The 18,504-nt window shown below is 48.9% G+C and overlaps 1 protein-coding gene across 5 annotated transcripts in view; it reads left to right on the forward strand.

Annotated features, from left to right (window-relative positions):
* STARD8 (StAR related lipid transfer domain containing 8) overlaps positions 1–13,184 on the forward strand; it is a 112,587-nt gene extending 99,403 nt beyond the window's left edge. For all 5 annotated transcript variants that reach the window (XM_019536219.1, XM_019536220.1, XM_019536223.1 and 2 more), the window contains 10 exons: positions 965–2,385; positions 4,300–4,470; positions 4,995–5,154; positions 6,080–6,278; positions 7,075–7,273; positions 9,157–9,271; positions 10,593–10,817; positions 11,343–11,560; positions 11,819–11,995; positions 12,797–13,184. In XM_019536219.1, the coding sequence (XP_019391764.1) occupies positions 965–2,385; positions 4,300–4,470; positions 4,995–5,154; positions 6,080–6,278; positions 7,075–7,273; positions 9,157–9,271; positions 10,593–10,817; positions 11,343–11,560; positions 11,819–11,995; positions 12,797–12,914 (3,003 nt within the window). In that variant the 3' untranslated portion in view covers positions 12,915–13,184. The remainder of the gene's footprint in view (positions 1–964; positions 2,386–4,299; positions 4,471–4,994; positions 5,155–6,079; positions 6,279–7,074; positions 7,274–9,156; positions 9,272–10,592; positions 10,818–11,342; positions 11,561–11,818; positions 11,996–12,796) is intronic.
* Positions 13,185–18,504: the final 5,320 nt, after the last annotated feature.

Raw genomic sequence — 18,504 nt, forward strand, 5'->3', positions numbered from 1 at the left:
TCCCTGTGCGTCTTTTAATAAGTGATAAATAATGGCTCTATTGTGTACAGCGGACCAAAATCAGCATGGAACAAATGGCTTCTATGGGTACCCCTTGTTCCAAATTCCCCTCTCTGTATTTTGGAGAGGTGCTGCCAAATCAAACTTTCCCAAAATCTGCTTTGATTCCTAAAAAGTAGGTAGAGATTTAAATCCTGTAACAGTTGTGGGGCACCAGAAGTCAAATGCAGCCTGACCTCTGTGTTGTCTGTTGGGTCTAAAAGGCCAGGAGCTGTTCTGTCCCAACACTCGAACTGTGACCCAGAAACACTTTTAATACAAACTAATATATCTCAAAAGCAAATACTTCCATCTCTCCCCCTCCCACTTGGGTGCAATTGCAGTGTTCGTTGTAGGACTCGCTTCACTATGTGGTGAGGAACCTTCTCTTCTAATTCTACAACCTAAAAATGCTCATACCAGGCAGGCTCAGGGACTGGCTGTGTGAAAGTGACAGTGGGAGAGAGAGGCACAACAGCAGGGCACGCAGTGCTATTACAAATATTTGAAGTCCGGACAGGACCGTGTTTCTTCTCTCTACTTTCTAACCTTTTGAAGTAGCTGGAACAATCACAAAAACATTTAGAAATAGAATGGACAAAGCCCTTGGGAATTTAATATAAGGAGCAACCCCCTGCAGTAGTTTCCCAGCAGTGGACAAAACAATGAATGCTTTGTCTCTCTCCTCCAAAAAGTAACTGCATAAAAGGTGAAATGGATTTGTTTGGTGTCCTACAGTGTTTCATATGGAGTACATTTCTCTATATGAAACACCATATGATGATGTGTTATGGCTTTTCTCTTACATATGTGGTTATTAGTGGATCCAAGTAGCCCTGCAAAACTCAGGGGGAGCATGGTTATGTTATGCTGGATGATTCATATGGTCTGTGTTGATCCTCTGTGGTTCTTATTCTTGGTGCAGAATGAAGACTCGGATGAAGATGTATGTGCCATCAGCAACCGATGGACCTTCCAGAAGGACAGTAAAAGGTGGTCCAGAATTGGCTCTGTTGAGTCCCTCTCCCACAGTTCAGAGGTGCTGAACACTGTAAAGGAGGCATCCAGCCATGAGAGTGTCCTTACAGACCTCAGCACCAATGTGGAGGCTGCTTCACTCCATAGCAATACCAGCACAGGCAGCACTGGTGACACCCTCTGCAGCGTGGTCACCATGCCTGACCTGTCACCCAACCAGGACCCTGCAGTCATTACCTTCACCTCTAGTACCCAGTCTCTAACAGACAAATCCCAGGACCAGACTGGGAGCTCCAAGGATAAACTAAAAAAGCGGAGGTCTCGCAGCTTTCTACGGAGGATAGAGTCTTTCCGAAGGAAGAAAAAAGAGAAAACTGATTCCAGACCTAAGGAAGCCACTAGCGATGAGACAGCAACCGAACCAGAGTGTGATTCTGTGGAGGCTAACGGGGACATTATAGCTGCCAAGACCACCTCCCTCAGACAAAGAATGTCTCCCTCCCTCCTTGACAAAAATCTGTTTCTGTCAGGAGGAGATGGGATTGACCATGTATCAGACTTAAAAGGCAGCAAAACAGGCTGTCAACTGAAACACAGTGGGGTCGACCTGGAGCAATGTAGAAAGGTCCTGGTAAATGGCACTAGCTCGTCCATTAGAGAAAGCCACCAGTGGCATTCATACAGTGACTATTTGATCCACATTCCTGCAGACCACAAGCCAGGGACATTCCCCAAATCTCTCTCCATTGAAAGCTTGTGTCATCTGTGTGACAGGTCCTTGACCAACTGGACATCAGGGAACAAAGCAAGGGAGTTTTCAGAGTTCAGCCTGGATGACAGTAGCAGTGGCTCGGCAGACTCTCCTCAAATGAGCTGTGGGTCCCGTCAGAGGCGGAATTCATGCAGCTCCATCAGCAGCATAATGAGCGTGTACGACAATGTGCCCCAATGTGCCAGCAGCAAAGAACAGCTTGATTCTGTCTTGGACTATGTCCTGCATTTGGTAGAGAGAGTGGACAGCTGGTATCAGGCTATCATCCCTACGCAAGACAGTGAAGCAGGGAGGAGGGAGAAGACAGACTCAGGTGGAGAAGTAGACAGGAAGGAGAAGACAGACTTAGGCACAGAAGCAGAGAGGAAGGTAAAGGCAGACCCAGATGGGGAAGCAGAGAGGAAAGAAGAGATGGACTCAGGAGAGGAGCCTGCCTTTATGTCCAGTCTCAACTTGGAAAAGCAGTCCATGTCTGACGTTGGCACCTCCACCAGTGACTTTGGCAGTACAGGCCATTCCCTGAACGAAGCTGAGGAGATCGAGATGAGGGAGCGCAGAGATTCGGGAGTGGGAGCATCGCTCACCAGACCTTGCAGGTAGGCCAGCCAGACATCCCCGAGCAGTTGGCTTGGGGATGACCCCTCGGATACTCCTCCTAGTGGCAGCTTGTGTTCCAGTGGATGAAAGAGATGGTCTCATTGCTGTAAGGATGAGGTAGAGGTTCATTCTGGGGCTAATTTATCCCAGATGTGACCCCTGGCAGCTCATGAGTCTCCTCTCTGGAGAGGAGAGTTTTATATTAAGGATCGTCAACACTTGTGTTGTTTTGCATCCTATTTTCCTCCAGAGCTTACTTCCAGTTTCCTTCAGAAGCATCAGTGTTATTCTTGCTTAATCTATGGAGAGTCACTGGCAAACGGTACAAGAGGCATTATTTCTACCGAGAAATCCCTTTTGCCTTACCTATAACACCCTCTTCTGGTAACACTCCACAATTTGCTTATTACAGTAGTCCCTATTGTCACCAGAACCTGGAATAATGTTTCTTGGGCATGTAGGCTGGTGCTGGCCAAGGTGCAGGACACTGAGCTCTACCAGCTGATTATTTCACCGTGGCTGAAGTGCTACGAAACTAATGAAGACACTGGTAAAAATAAAACAAAACATTTGCTTCCTGAGCATGTTCTGAACAAGAACCAGCCTGGAAGGCTTAGAGCAGCCAGAGTTTGAGTCTTTGGTGCCCTCTAGAGGACCGAACAAATACAGGTGGTATTCCCGGAGGGACGCAATATTCATATATAGTGTTTGGCCATTACAAGGTGGTGGCCTTCAAGTACGCAGGTATTTCAGTGTGTCACAGAAAAACCTGAATTTATTCATCCAGCCTTGCTTTTGCCATTTTTCCTTAAGATCATTTGTTTGGAAACCAGAAAATTAATGCCCAAGAATTTGCTCTTAAAGACGTTAATCTTATGGTTTGCCTCACTGAAAAAAAACTGGCATCCACTCAGCTGCCCTGTTGCTTTAATTCATCAGGCCCTGCATATTTAAATAGTGGAGGGTAACTTGTCTGCTGGTGAAGAGGGTGTGGGCATTTAGCTAGGCAGTTTCCCATTACAGTCAGCTGTGACAGTCACTCACATCTCCCTGCACACAGAGATCCACCCCAACAGAGCATGGGCCTTGTCAGAGCAGAAAGGTTTGAGGAAAGTTGTGCACCATCCAGGCTGGGCAGAGCTGCTTTCTACTGAGTGTGTTCAGCTCCATTCATTCTTCACAAAGGAAGCCTTGACTTGGGGTGTTTGTTTTCACCCTACTTTGGGATGGATCTCCATGGTGACCCTCAGCCAAATTGTCATGGTACTTCCTACTGTTGGAAAAGAGTCTCCTGCCCAAAGTAAGCATGGGTTTTTGTAAATGTCCTGCAGGCTTGCATCTCTTTCACACTAGAGACTCTCACCTAGATCCTTGGAAGTCCCTTGGGCTGGTATGATATAAATGCCTTGATGGAGGGATAGATGATAGAGCCTAAGTACTAACATGAGACTTGTGGGAATCACGGTCTTTTCTGCATGATAAGTCAGTGTGGTCAAACCCTATGGCATAGTTACTTAGACTGGGGCACAGCTGGGTGTCTGGGGGCATTCTTGGTTACCTCCGGTGTTGTATAGGTGACCGAGTGTAGTTCTGTGGAACGAAAGAAAATGCATCTAGCAAAATGATGCACAGCATTGGAGATCTAAGTGGAAATGGTCCCTTCATGCATAGTTTGGGATGGAGGGTTTCGGTGTGGACACACTAACCTGCCCAACCCTTCTACTCCTGGAGGTAACTGATATCTCAGTTCACTCCTGGGCAGGGGAAAGGAGGGCACAGTGCTTGCTGACTGGGTGCCTGCCCTGGACATGTGCTCAGCACCCAGGAGCTATGGGTGGAATGGGAAGCAAGCACCCTGCACTTTGAAAACTGCCCTGGGATCCTTTGCTCCCTGACTCTCTCTTTCCTTGCAGGAAGCTGCGCTGGTGCAGTTTTCAGAACTCCCAGCCCCGCTTGGATTCTGCTTCCTTGGAGATCAACTGCCAGTCATCTGCTCAGCTGAACCTGCTCCAGAAATGCTCACTGCTTCGCCTTACTGCCATCATGGAGAAGGATTCTATGTCCCCAAAACATGCCTGGACATGGTGAGCTGGTGGGGTGAATGTGAGGAGGTGGTAGTGGGAAGCTGGACGATTAGGGCTAAGCATCAGGTTTCACATCTATGCTTCCTGAAACTCCAAATTTAAACACTGGCCCCACTGATGGCCCTTCACCTTGCTGTGGCAGATGGTGAATTCCATCTGTGCCCAGGGCGACAACAGAAGATATTTTAAATGATGGAAGTCTTCTTTGTTGTATGTGAACAGTAAATGCTGTATGTGGCTTCTAGAAGAAGTTTGCACTAGGAAGCAGCCATGGTGCCTTCCCTTCCATCCCAGAAGGATTTGCATTTCAGGGGTGTTGGATGCATGTGGTCTGTGAAGCCCTTTGGGAGGGAAGAGATTGGAGAAATGTGCGAGAACACCTCAGTGTTTCCCTGTTGTAGTTGTGTAAATATTCTGTCCATAGCTGGGGTGGGGGGTGTCTGTGTAGTGCTCCCTGCCTAATCTCCAGCTTGCTGCAAAGGGAAGGTGATTGCTGTTCTGACTTACGTCTTCACTTCTCACAGGACTGTGCCCAAATTCATGAAGAGGAGTAAAACCCCAGACTACAAGGACAAAATGGTTTTTGGAGTCTCGCTGATGATCACCGTGCAGAGGACAGGACAACCCCTGCCCCGGGGCATCCAGCAAGCCATGCTTTACATCCGCAGCAAGTGCCTAGACCAGGTGAGGAGCAGCTGTTGGCAGCACAGCTGGGAGCGTCCATTTCCCTGCCCATAGCTAACCCGCAAGGAACCTTCCCCTTTCAGTCTGGTATCAGCTGGCCAGGACTTCTCAGTACTGCCCGAACATGGCAGGAGATGTTACTATGTCATAGAGTGAGAAGGACAATTCCTCTATGGGTGCCACTGTTTTAACCCCATTGGGGGCTGCTCCTTAACATCATATATTGCCATTCAGGGAGGTGTGGCATTGTTTGCCCTGGAAACCTCTTTAGTCCCAGTCTTTCAGGGACTGGTTCTTAATGAGTATAGGCCTCACACCCTTCTCAGTAGGTGAGGAAGAGGCCTCCTTTTTCAGAATCCAATCTCATATCCTGCTGCCACCACCAGCATTGTATATTGGAGGTACATATTTCTTGCTTTGGAATGGGCAATGGCAGATGCCAGGAAAACCATCAAGGTGGTGATGGGACTGTGTGCCCTGCAGAAGATTGGGGCTTATTCCAGTGTTAATTCCAATCTCTGTTTCCAAAGCTAAAGTCCTCACCTGGGTGCCCAGCACAACCTTCACACAGTGTGCCAATGTGCTTTTCCTAGAGTCAGGAATGGAGCTTTTCATTTAGCCAGTGATCTGAGACCCCTTCTTCTTGAGTGCTGCTGCCTTCTAAGCCTTCCCTTGTTCAGGGCCACATTTCCTGTGCTGTGGAGAATATAAGCTTATTGGGACAGTCTCTTGATGGGCATCACAGAATGTGTCTTGGTCATCTGGTTGCCCAGACAGTGGAGCGCAGAGGCTGAGCTTGTGCCAACAGAACTTGATTTGGTGAGATCTGACATCTGTTTCCAAACTTGGCTGTAACTCAGGGCTATGTTGGTGGACTGCGCTAGACTGCATTTTCTGAGCACTCTCCAATTCTCCTTCTGGGCAGGTTGGCATTTTCCGAAAGTCAGGGTCGAAGTCTCGGATCCAAGCACTGAGAGACATGAATGAAGCTTCCCCCAACAATGTGAATTATGACGGGCAATCCGCCTATGATGTGGCGGACATGCTGAAGCAGTATTTCCGTGACCTGCCAGAGCCTATCTTCACTAGCAAGCTCACTGACACTTTCTTGCAGATCTACCAATGTAAGTGCTACCCACAGGAGCAGAGCGAGGCAGGGTCCTTGGGAATGGCAGAGGTGGCCCAAGCTCTAGAGTCAGGTCAGAGCAGTTGACAAAGCAAGGGATGTTGCCTGGCTAAGAATGAAAATCAAAGACTCAGCAGCCAAGCCATTGTCACTGAGGTGTCTCCACAAAAATCCAAGAGTGGAGAGTCTGCCTGTGGGAACAGAGGCAGTTGTGTGAGAGCCAGACTTTAGTCTTTATTTGCCCCTCCCAGTAGATGCCCTTGTGGTAAACTCTCCTAGACATACATTTTGCCAGCACTAACTGTTTCCTGTTGTGCGGCTGGCAGGCAGGGAGCAGTGACCAGAGCAGCCCTTTGACATGGAACAGGGAGAACAGCATAAAACCTAATGAGGAAATTGGCTGGGCCCTTTCCTTAGGCCTTGCATTTGTCACGAGTATTTTGACTGTAAGATTTGGTTGCCTAGTTGTGTTCTTCAGCTTGCTCTTGTGAAATTATAGACTGTTAATCGTAACTCCCTGAGACATGTCAATAGGTAGGATTTACATGCTGAATCAGTACATGAACAAGTGTCACTGTGACCAGCTCTCCATGAGAAGTGGCCTGTGGCCTGCAGCCTTGGCCTGTTGGACTGGACGCAGCTTCATTGTGAGGAGGACAATTACATAGTTTCCTGAGGCCTCATCTCACTGCCCCCAGGTTCAGTCAGGAGCTCTGCCAAAAAACAGAGGGATCCCTAGAGCAGAGGGTCCCAGAGGTATAGTTGACCACACACTCCCTTCTCTTTGCCTTCAGTTGTCCCAGCAGAGCAAAGGCTGCAAGCTGTCCAGGCTGCCATTCTCCTGATGCCAGATGCGAACCGGGAGGTGCTGCAGGCACTTCTCTACTTTCTAAGCGAGATTGCCTCAGTGGAGGTGAATCAGATGACACCCAGGAACTTGGCAGTGTGTTTGGCCCCATCCATCTTCCACCTCAACGTGTCCTCTTCACCAAGGTAAGGGCACAGTGACTGTTGCACTTAATTTCAGTTAAAGGGTGGCGTGAATGGAATGAAATGATCGGTGATACCATTCCAGTCTCAAATTCAGGTTTATTAAACACATAAGCAATTGCACTATTTGAGCAAAACCCCTAACAGTCTGTAGAGGTATTCCTTCCAAACAGTGCACAATGACTCCGCTGCCTAGGCATCATCAGAGCATCGGGGATCACAGACAAACACTCAGAAAATGACCATCTCTTTCTTTAGGCATCCCCTGTTCAGGAGGCATGCTGTTGTGGCAGACAATACCAGCCAGGGGAGTGCTGTCTTCTTGCTTTGTGACAGATCCACAAACTTAAGTTGTTTCCTTAGGTTTTTATACCCTTGTACAGCTCTCTTCTGTATATCCCATATAGGGTCATGCTATAGATCCTCACCAGTTACCTTTTACAGTGGTTCTTTCCTCATCAATCTGTCACCCTCAGCATGTTTCTTCTGAATTTACTTCACACCTACTGAGCCATCCTTGGTCCTTGGGTTTGTCTTGGTTCTCTATTCTATCTTGTTTTTCTAAATTCTCCAGCTGTCTACATTTTGTTTTGCCTACAACAGTTGTTTTTGTTGCCTCTGTGCTCATTTCCCTTTCCACTCATGGTGTTCGTTCAAACGGAAAAAAAATGGCCTCAGTTACGTCAAGGCAGCTTATGGGCCTACAATCCTTTAAGCTGTCCCAGTCCTTTGGAACTACACTCCAGATGCCCTGCACGTTCTCCCCTCCACACTCCTCTCTGTCCCCCCCCGCCCCCTTGTCTTCCTTCCTGGAGATACTCCTTGGTCAATGCTCTGGCTGGTTGAGTGCCATCTGGCTGCACTGACTGATACTGATTCTGAAGCTGGGTCTGACTAATGGGAGAAAAGGCCTTTCTCCATTCCAAAGAGGTACCCTCAGCCCGTGTGCTCTCCTCACCAGAGTTTGCACAGGACAGGCTGATGAAGGAGCTTGCATCTCTCCCCTGCCAGGGCCTGAGGGGAGTTCCTTTGGGACCTAAGGCACAGTAGACAGATGCCAAGCTCTTGTGGCCAGGGCATTGTCTTCCTGATTGACTGTAAAACACTTGATTGACTGTAAAACACTAAGAACACCAGTGGCAGAGTAATTGCCATAGAGATCGTGTGCCATTGCAGCCCAGTGCCATGCTCTGTGAGACGCATAGTCCTGCAAGCCAGAGTCCCAAAGCCTGAGCAACCTAGCTCACGTGCCAACTTTGGAGCTTGCCTGGCAATGCAAAGGAGCTGGATAAGAGCAACTGCAGTGCTGCTGTTTTACCACAGGGTGTCTCTCTTAATTTGTGTGATACCCTGACTCCTTTTTTTTGTCAAGGTCTGTGGGGGCCACAACACTGCACTACCTCAGAGGGGGTGCTGTGAAGGTAAATGCATTTCAGATTGAGAGACACCCTGGTGCTATGCTGACTGAGGGCCAAATATGGACAGAGTGTAGCTAAACAGACTGACTTTGGGGCTGATGAATAAGTAGCAGCCAGGTGCTGTTGTGTTTAAAATATAAAGGGTTAATTGAGGGTGGACTCCTGCTCCTTGCCAGAGATGTAAATAGGAAGTGGTCAGAACCAGCCAAGCACCCAGGATTCATCTTTGTTCAGCTGCTGCAATGGGAGTCATGGTTCAGTTCTTGACAATAAGAATGGTCATCCCTCCCTATTGCCTTAAGCAGAAATGCATCTCCAATGTGACTCTTTTATTGTCTCCCGGTTCCAGGGCTGAAGCACCCACTGGATGGGCCCAGAAAATGCATCAGCCTCAACCCTCACTCCCTGTCCTGCTTGTAGCTCACCCCTCCTTCTGCTTGGGCTCACCATTTCCCGTTTTCTTGGCAGGGTGGCTCACAAGAAAGGCCCCATGGGAAAGCCAGACCAGAAGGAACTGGATGAGAATATGGCTGCCACCCAGGGCCTCTGCCACATGATCACAGACTGCAAGAAACTGTTCCAGGTGGGTGGGTAGTCACAGCTCATGCAGATCAGGGCTACCTGGGCACTGGCATGGCCCTTTCTGTTGTAAAGCTCAAGTAACTCTCAGGCACAAATGAGTTTGTGAGCTCAGGAATTGCTGTTATCCCCATTTGGCAAGTGAAGCACAGGGGGGATGAAATGACTATCCCTGGCCAGGTAGCTGGTAACTGAACTCAGGGTCTGTCTTCCCCATGCTGCCTTGTAGAAACTGGCCAGCTAGGGGCACTTCTGTGTATGCATTCAAGTAAGACTTGTTAAAAGCCTGAATTCTGTCTTTGGAAAAGGGCCAGAAAGAGCTGCATAGAAATAGCAAGTGACAATGCTTTTTACTGTGTGTTCATGTGGCTTGTCCCCAGATCCAATGCAACAGACAGGGTGCTGGTCTGTTGCCCTTGCTTGTTGGATGGGATTTGACTGTCACAAGTCTAGTGAGATGTACATCAGCTTGAGAACAAGCCCATGAAGGTCCCCTGCCCTGACACAGGGATCTCTGGGTTACTACACTCACTCCCCCCCATTGTGGGTAAACATTTCATATCCTGCCTCAAAGGGATTAAAGGCCACCTGGGGAAGGATGCAGTTGTCCTTTGAAGCCATTTCTGGGTCTTGAAAATCACTGTGCCATGACATGAGGCGCTCGCTTTTCCCATGTGTCCCTGACCACTGACTGTCATGAAACCCAGTGCACTCAGCCCTGAGACAAACAGGCCAGAAGTGATAGTTAAGCCCACTGGTATCTCACCTACCAGTGCGAAGGACACAGTGCACGGGACCAGCACAGACAGGTTGGTGGGCCTATATCCATCCCTCTCTGCTGGCCAGATGGGATGTTGTAGTGTTCCAGTAACTACTGCACTGCATCAATCCAAGGGTTTATGTAATCCAGCATCTTGGTTTTGACAGTTCCCTGGGTCAGATGTTTGAGAAGCATGCAAGAAACCCCCTAATTGACAGTTATTGAATATCCTGCCAGAGGGGTATTTCTGCTGAATCTCTTCACTTAGTGGTTGGCTTATTTTCTCTATTGAGATATTTTATCTCCTGCATTATGTGGCTGCACCCATCTGGTATCTAGGGATAGCAGCTGGGGAACCAGGTGCACCTGGTGAGCCTCAAAATCCTGGTCTGTCCTGACACTTGGGGTTCAGCAATGTTTGTGATACTGATGCTCAGCGCTGCAGTGAGCCTGCCAGCATGTGTAGGAAGGAAGAGGTCAGAACTTCCTGCTCCATTTTTGGGACATCAGGTGGGTGAAGACCTTGTAACAGCTTGGTCTTTGACGTTCCATGTTTCCTTTGTAGATCCCCAAAGACACGATGCTCCAGCTTTGCAACTCCTACCTGGCAGCAGATGCCTGTGCACTCCCTCAGGCTGAGCCCACACACCAGAATGTCCAAGGGGAGTGCAAGGATCTTCAAATTTTTTTGGATGACAGCATGCAGAGCCTTCTCAAGGAGTCGTCAGAGAAGTTTAAGGGGTGGCTCAGCACACCAGGGCCCCAGAACACAGAGATATCGTGCAAGAAGGTAAATGCCACATTGGGAAGGGCTTGCACACATTGGTGGATGTGGGGAAACTCATGCCAGACTGATCAGTGAACTGTGGGCTAGCAGATTCCTTTGTGAACCTAAGGAACATGTAATATGGTCATGAGCTGAATTGCTTCATCAGCTACAACTGGTACTTGTTTGGCTGGGTAGGGTAGTCAGCACTATCCACCCTATGCTGCTTGTGTGATGACAGTAGGCATCAGATGTTGGAAAATGAGCTAGCCAGAGTGAACCATAGGATACTCTGTGTCTGTCATCTGCAATAGAGAATCTCCTTGATAGGTAGTACAGCTGGGTGGGCCAGATACATAGGCCTCTGTTCAGGGATTTGCCAACTAGCTGGGCAGGTATGGCATGTTGTATCTCCTCCCCCCCCATAGTGGGCAGGTTGCATGTATTCATGTCATTATCCCCATAGCAAAGGGAACCACCACATTAATCTTTTTACTCTTCGTTTTCTTGATTTGGTAACCTGACTGACTGTATTTCTTGCTCCCCCAGGTCGGTGATGGGCATCCTCTGCGCTTATGGAGGGTTTTCACAGAGGTAGAGGCCCCTCCCAATACAGTGCTCTACAGAATACTTCGGGAGCGACACCTCTGGGACAAGGATCTTCTGCAGAGCAATGTTATTGAAACCCTAGAGAACAACATGGAGATTTACCATTACATCACAGGCAGCATGCCGCCCCAACCCCACAGGGACTTCATCCTTTTCAGGTGAGGGAAGAAGGCAGGGGAAGCCAGACCAGGGTGTCCCCATCCCTCGCTTTGCAGGTTGAAGTGAACTGAACTTTCTAGCATGCACTTCCAGACTTATCCCTGTCACCTCCCCCCAGGCTGTGGTTTCCCACAGTACACTGCATTATAAAGAGACACATGAAAACCCAGTGGGCTTGGCAGAGGCAATGTACAACTCCTTGTTAGAGGTGGTCCAGAGGTTCTGAGCATGGGGTTTGTGCTTGTTCCCCTGTACAGGAAATGGCACACAGATCTACCTCAGGGGACCTGCTTGCTTGTCTCCACATCAATGGATTGCGAGAAGCTGAAAGTGGAAGGAGGAGTCAGGGCAATGGTGCTAACCTCCCAGTACCTGATTGAACCATGTGGCATGGGCCGGTCCAAGCTGACACACATCTGCCGAGCTGATCTCAGGTAAATCTCAAACTTTGCCCTTAAGCCTCTGTTATTAGAGAGGTGTTGGTCCTGCAGAAATAGGAGCAAAGATCCTCTGGGTACCAGTGCTACGTCTGACCTCTCCACTTCAGTTCCCATCTGCACAGTAGGGATGGTATATCTTCCTGCAGGTGGCACTGTGCAACATAACAAGTTTCTTTCTGTACATGCCATATAAAAGCAATCACTAGTATAGCTCATCCCCCTCGCCCCTTTACTGTGTATTATTTTACTCTACCCAAGAGCACACATCATGTAGCTAAATGATGATGATAATGATTTGTACTGCAGATGGGGCTCTGTTTTGCTGTGTGTTATACAAACAGAATATAAAGAGTTCTTGCCTCAGAGCATTTCTAATCTAAATTAGGGAGGATACAGCAAAACACAAGAGTGGGAGTGGGGGAGGCTGGAGAGGGGGCTACCACTGAAGGGTGGTCCAGTGAATAGGGGACTGGGCAGGAAGCCAAGGAAACTATCTTTGTTACCCAACTCAGCCTCAGCTTTCCAGAAGTTTACCTAGGCCCTCCTCTGTAAACTGGGGACCATAATTCTCTGGATCACCACAGTAGTGAGTTTAACAGCTAAGAGTTGCATGCAGCATGGGACAGTGGGGAAAGGACTATTTCTTCTAATGCTTGCTCTCCTCAGAGCAGGTATGTTGACGCAGTCCATTTTAGCCAGGAATGACCACTACTGAAATACCTCTTCCAAGATGTTATATGGTTCTCCATTATTTGCTATCACCTCATCGCTCCCTCTCTACTATTCTTTCCCCAGGGGACGGTCTCCAGACTGGTATAACAAGACATATGGACATATATGTGCTATTGAGTTGGCCAGGATCCGCGATTCTTTCCCCACACTTAGTCCAAGTGGACCTGAGACCATGGTCTGAGCAGCTGTCACCCTGCTTTGGCAGAAGTGGAACAGAAGGGGGTCGTGTTTAAAAGATGGTTCCCTTGTTAGCAAAAACAAGAGCAAATGAGTTTCTTATGTATAAATACTGTACATTTAGAATATTAATATATAAGCCAGGTGGTAGAGCTGAGTGATGTTCACTCTTAAGAGATGTGTATTTTGTATTTAAGGGACAGGTTTTTTTTTGTATTGACTCAGAATGGGGCTTGTGTTTCCTCATCTGTGTAATAATAAAATCTTAACAGCATCCAGTATCTGGTGGTGAGTTCTGGGTGTTTGCTGCCTGCTGCTGTCTGTGCATCATTCCTTTGCAGAACCACCCCAAAATGGGTGGCTGCAGTAGTGTGTGCAAGAACCTGCTAGGTTGTGGGTGATGCTAGGCTTTGGCAGGCCTGTCTGCTGTCCTGGGCCTTACACTGTTGCCTCACCCAGTGAATGCTCTGAGTAGGGCTCCCTGTTTCAACTTCTGTTTTCTGCTCCCTTTATTTTTCCAGGGCTGCTTCTGCCAACTGCTCTAGTGCCCTCTGTCTCCCCAACAGGAAAACATCTCATGTTCTTCTGTCTAAACCAAGCAATGCAGTCTGCCCACCCCCTCCACCTACTGTCTGTAAGTGTAGGTAATGCAGTTTGTTGCCAAATAGAGGACTTGCAGCTGTTTCAGAGCTGCAGAGATAATGCAATGGGGAGAGAGAGAAATGATTATGAAAAGATGACACCATATCCACAGCAGCTAGTTGAGTCTTGTGCTGAGCCAGAGGCAGCAAAGCCCTATCCCTGCTGATGATACACCCATGGCAATGAGAAAGCACTGAAACTGCCTGCTTCATGCAGCCACACATATGGAAAGTGAGCACAGCTCAGTTACACAGACCCACTGGCAATCACTGTGGCTATATCTTCCTCCATAGTATCAGACACTGCTGCTGCACCTTGGAGCAGGAAGTCCCCATGTTCAGAAACTGTCTGAGATGAAGACAAATGCTTGGAAAATGTCCGTCAATCTCGTTAGGCATCCCCTGTTCAGGAGGCATGTTGTTGTGGCAGGCAATGCCAGCCAGGGAAGTTACCTGGACACAACAGTACCATGGTCATGGAAAGCTTTATGCACAGTGTTATAAGGCTTAACATGCACCTGGGGCTAGTGGCTAGGTACCACCAGGCAATGCTGATGTATATGGATATTGGGAGGAAGGCCTTTTTGAGATCCTGGTCTGTCTTGCATTGACTGGTATTTTGTCTGCAAATGCAGCTTGAGAGATGGTAGTGATGGTGTACAGAATGGGGTTCAAGGTGCTGTTGATGGGCAGGATGAAAGTAACCACTCAAGAGGTTATGGTACTTGTTCCAACAAGGATAGCTGGTCAGTAATGGTTGAGGTCCATGGCTGTTTCCCTAGAACATTGGTCCAGTGCTTTTTTGCTTGGCAAGATTTAGGCAGATTCTCAGATTCTGTTCTCAGACACAGGTACAAGACGGAGTAAGCCCAGTTAAATCAACAAGAAGTATTTCACAGCTACTGCTGTGTAAGTGAGAGCAGACTGATGCTTTGTGAGCATGAATGGTGAGAAAAAAAAGTCAGCTGACAGCACCCAGGTTCATGCCCCTCACCCCAAGCAAACAGGGTCTGAGCTGAGTGCCACTGAATTCATTACCACCTGCCCATCCAGATTCTCAACGTTCAGAGGACAGTCCTTGAATCTGGAGATTGAGGTGAACACCTCCCACTGTCCTTCCCCTCTTACTCAGACCCCTTGTCCCCCCTCACCTTATGTTGCTCCCTCCAATGTCTGTTCCCAAATTCACCACGGTGAAAGCAGTCTCTGTTTTCATATCACAGGAACTTTCCTCCAAAGACAGCAAGAAAGAATTGGCATGAATACCTAATTGAAGCAAATTTGCCTAAACCAGAACCTGTGTTTTAGAGTTTTAGAAGAGGGTGCTAAACCAGAAGAGATGCCAGAAGTAATTTAATCTCTCAAAAATGGTGAATCTCCAGGCTCAATGGGTTCCTTCCGGAGTCTTATTAATTTATTAGAGAAGAATTAGTGCATCCATTTCAGAAGTTTTTAATAAGATACAGGAGAAAAAGATGTAGAAATTTGGAGTTTTGATTACACCAATTCACAGGAAGCATTGGATAAAGACAGAACAAATATACTGCTGTCCAGCAGTCAAACTTTTCAGAAGACCCGCAGAGTCAGTTGGGCCTGCTCCCGGAGGAGACGCACAGGTTAATGCCCATTGTGCCCCCAGGAGATGAAGAGCCAGACCTGGACTCCACAGGCCTCCCCCAATCCAGTGTAGAGCCAGGGGGTAAGTGTACTGGGGCCAGGAGAGGGTGGGCAAGCGCAGGGGCACTTGGAGGGTGCTGTAGGGGAATGTGTGCGTGTGTGCATGCGGATGGGGTCCATGCCAGGTGGGATATGCCAACACCGCCCCCCCCCCGGGTCCCTACTTATCTAAGGCCCCCGGGGGCCCCTTAAAAACAGCACGTGTAAACAGGCGCAGCTCTACTTGGGTGCAGCAGTTTCTGTGGGAGCTTGTGTGGAGGGGCACGCAGAAGGCACCTGAAGAATTGGTCCAAGCAAGGAGTCAAAGCCCAGAAGCCTGAAGAGGACCAAGCAGGGGCATGAACTTGCTACCAACCATGGTAATGACTTGTCATGCTCACAGGCCTCCTGGCACTGCCAAGATTGATGCACAGACAGAGCCCCTGGCCCCAGACTGCGGGAGTTGCCTGGCACAGCTGCTAGCAGCTGGGTGTGGGGACATCCCCACTTGTGGGGTGTGCTCCTTAGTGGAGTCTCTGGAGGGCTGGGTGCAGGAGCTTGAGGAGGAGGTACACCGGCTGCATGCCATCAGGACCCCCAAAGACTTCATCAATGGCTTCTGCCAGACCCTTCTCCAGAAGGAAGAAGAGAAGCAGACAGAGATGGTGGCCAATGAAAAGGCAAACCTGGAGCTACCTGGACAAGTCACTTCACGCTCCAGGACAGTGGGACCAGGGCTGCTCCTTCCCTGGCCCTGCACAACAGGTATGCTGCCCCCCACGCATGAGGAGGCTCCAATGGTGACAGTGGAGGAGGAGGAAGGTAAGCAGCATGCTGCCACCCCGAAGACGAGGCACAAGGTGGTAGTGGTGGGGGACTCCCTCCTACGGGGTGCCAAGGGTCCCCTCTGCTGTCTGGACCCCCTAGCCTGTGGTCTGCTGCCTCCCTGGGGCCTGCATCCGAGAGGTCACAAAGAGCATCTCCAGGCTCATCCGGCCTTCTGACTACTACTCATCCATGCAGGAACAAATGGCATGGCCAGGAGTAATCCAGTTCAGGTCATAAGCAACTACAGGGCTCTGGGGGCTGGACTCAAGGGCCCATGGGCCCAGATAGTCTTTTCTTCTGTGCTCCCCATTGCAGGCCACGGACCCAGGAGGGAAGGATGCATTGAGGAAGTCAACCAACAACTCTGGTGGTGGTACCACCATGAAGGCTTCGGCTTCCTTGACCACAGCACACACTTCAGGGAGAGGACTCCTAAGAAGGGACAACATCCACCACACGTGGAGAGGTAAGTCCCTGTTCTCAGCCAGAATGGCTGATCTTCTAGATAGGGATTTAAACTAAGATTGTTGGGGGACGGGGAACCACTGACTGGAGCTTGCTTGGAGACCAACGTACAAGAAACCTCCATAGATAGAGACACTAGGAGAGCCACTTTTGTGGGAACTGAGGGAAGGCCCCCTTCAGCAACTCAATAGGAGGACTCAGGTGCCTGTACACTAATGCCAGGGGCATGGGAAGTAAGCAGAAGGAGCTAGCCCTTCTGCTCTCTGGTGGGCATTTTGACCTAGTGCAGATTACAGAGACCTGGTGGAACTCCTCACATGATTGAAGCATAGCTAGAGGGCTATGCCCTGCATAGATGGGACTGGGTAGAAAGAAAAGGTGGAGGTGCAGCTCTCTATGTGAGGGAACAGTACACCTCCTTGGAGGCTGACATCAGCTCCAAAACAGAATGGCTTGAAACCCTCTGAGTTGAACTACAGGGGGGTTAAGGTTAGGGTTATAACTGTAGGTATATATTATAGGCAATCAAACCAGGGGAAGGAACTCAATCATGAGTTTGCCCAAGAACTGGCAGAGGCCGCGCGTGCACGGGACATAGTCATCATGGCTGACTTCAGTTATCCGGACATCTCTTGGGAGGAACACGAGGGCAAGTTGGACCAGTCGTGTTCCGTCCTGACCTGCATCAAAGAGCTCTTCCTGGCTCAGGAGGTGCACGGGCCAACCAGAGGTAATGTTCTCCTAGACTTGGTCCTGGCAAAGGGCGGCAACCTGGTGACTGACTTAAATATAGGGCAGCCTGGACAACAGTGACTACGAAGCCATCATGTTCACTGTCTGTCACAAGGCAGACAAATCTGATAGCAGGGTTAAAGTCTTAGACTTCAAAAGTGCAAATTTAAACAAGCTCAGGTCACTAGTATGGGTTACGCTGCAGGACCAGGGACTGAAGGTGAAAGGAATGCATGAAGAGTGGTCGTTCCTTAAGGACATGATCCTTGAAGCACAAAGGAAGTCCATTCCCATGTGGAGGAAAGGTACCAGAAGGGCCGGGAAGCCCTCTTGGCTAAGCAGGGAAATCACAGTCCTCCTAAGAAAGAAGAACAAGGCATACAAACAATGAAAGCTGGGGGCAGGCCCTAAGGAGGACTATACAACAACTGTTGGCACTTTTAGGGAATAAAGGCTAGGGCAGCAGAAAGGCTAAGGCAGCAACTTAACTTAGACTAGCAATGGGAATCAAGGACAAAAAGAAGCCTTCTTTAGGTACATAGGGAATAGGAGAAAAACAATTGGAAGCGTGGGGCCATTGCTCACCAACTCAGCACAGCTGGTTACTGGCACGCAGGCGAAAACTGAACTCCTGAATGACTACTTTTTTTCAGTCTTTCACCAGGGCAAGGGGAAGATCATGCCAGACAGGGTACAGAATGAACAGGACAGGAATGACTACCTTCCTACTATCACCATAGAACTGGTATGTGATCAGCTAAAGAAATCAGACATATTTAAGTCAGCAGGCCCGGATGAGCTCCATCCGAAAGTGCTGAAGGAGCTGGCCAAAGTCATCACAGAGTGCCTGGCAAGACTCTTAAAAAATTCATGGTGCTCCAGGGAGGTCCCTGAGGACTGGAAGAGGGCCATGTTGTGCTCATCTTCAAGAAGGGGAAGAGGGAGGACCTGGGTAACTATACAGGTCAATTAGCCTAACTTCTATCCCAGGGAAAATCCTGGAAAAATTCATTAAGGAGTCTATGTGCGATAGGCTTGCAGAAGGTAGGATTCTGAATGATAGCCAGCATGGCTTTGTCATGGGCAGGTATCTCCTTTTATGATCAGGTAACTCGTCACCTGGATAAGACAGAAGAGGTTGACACTGTATACCCTGACTTCCAAAAAGACTTTGATGTTGTATCCTACAAGGTTCTTGCGAGGGGGAACATCTGTTCACCAGAGCGCCCCAAGGGATGACGAGGTCGAACGGTCACAAACTCCTGCAAGACC

The sequence above is a fragment of the Crocodylus porosus genome, unplaced genomic scaffold (genome assembly GCF_001723895.1).
Source record: "Crocodylus porosus isolate Cpor-Errol unplaced genomic scaffold, CroPor_comp1, whole genome shotgun sequence".
NCBI classification, from domain to species: domain Eukaryota; kingdom Metazoa; phylum Chordata; order Crocodylia; family Crocodylidae; genus Crocodylus; species Crocodylus porosus.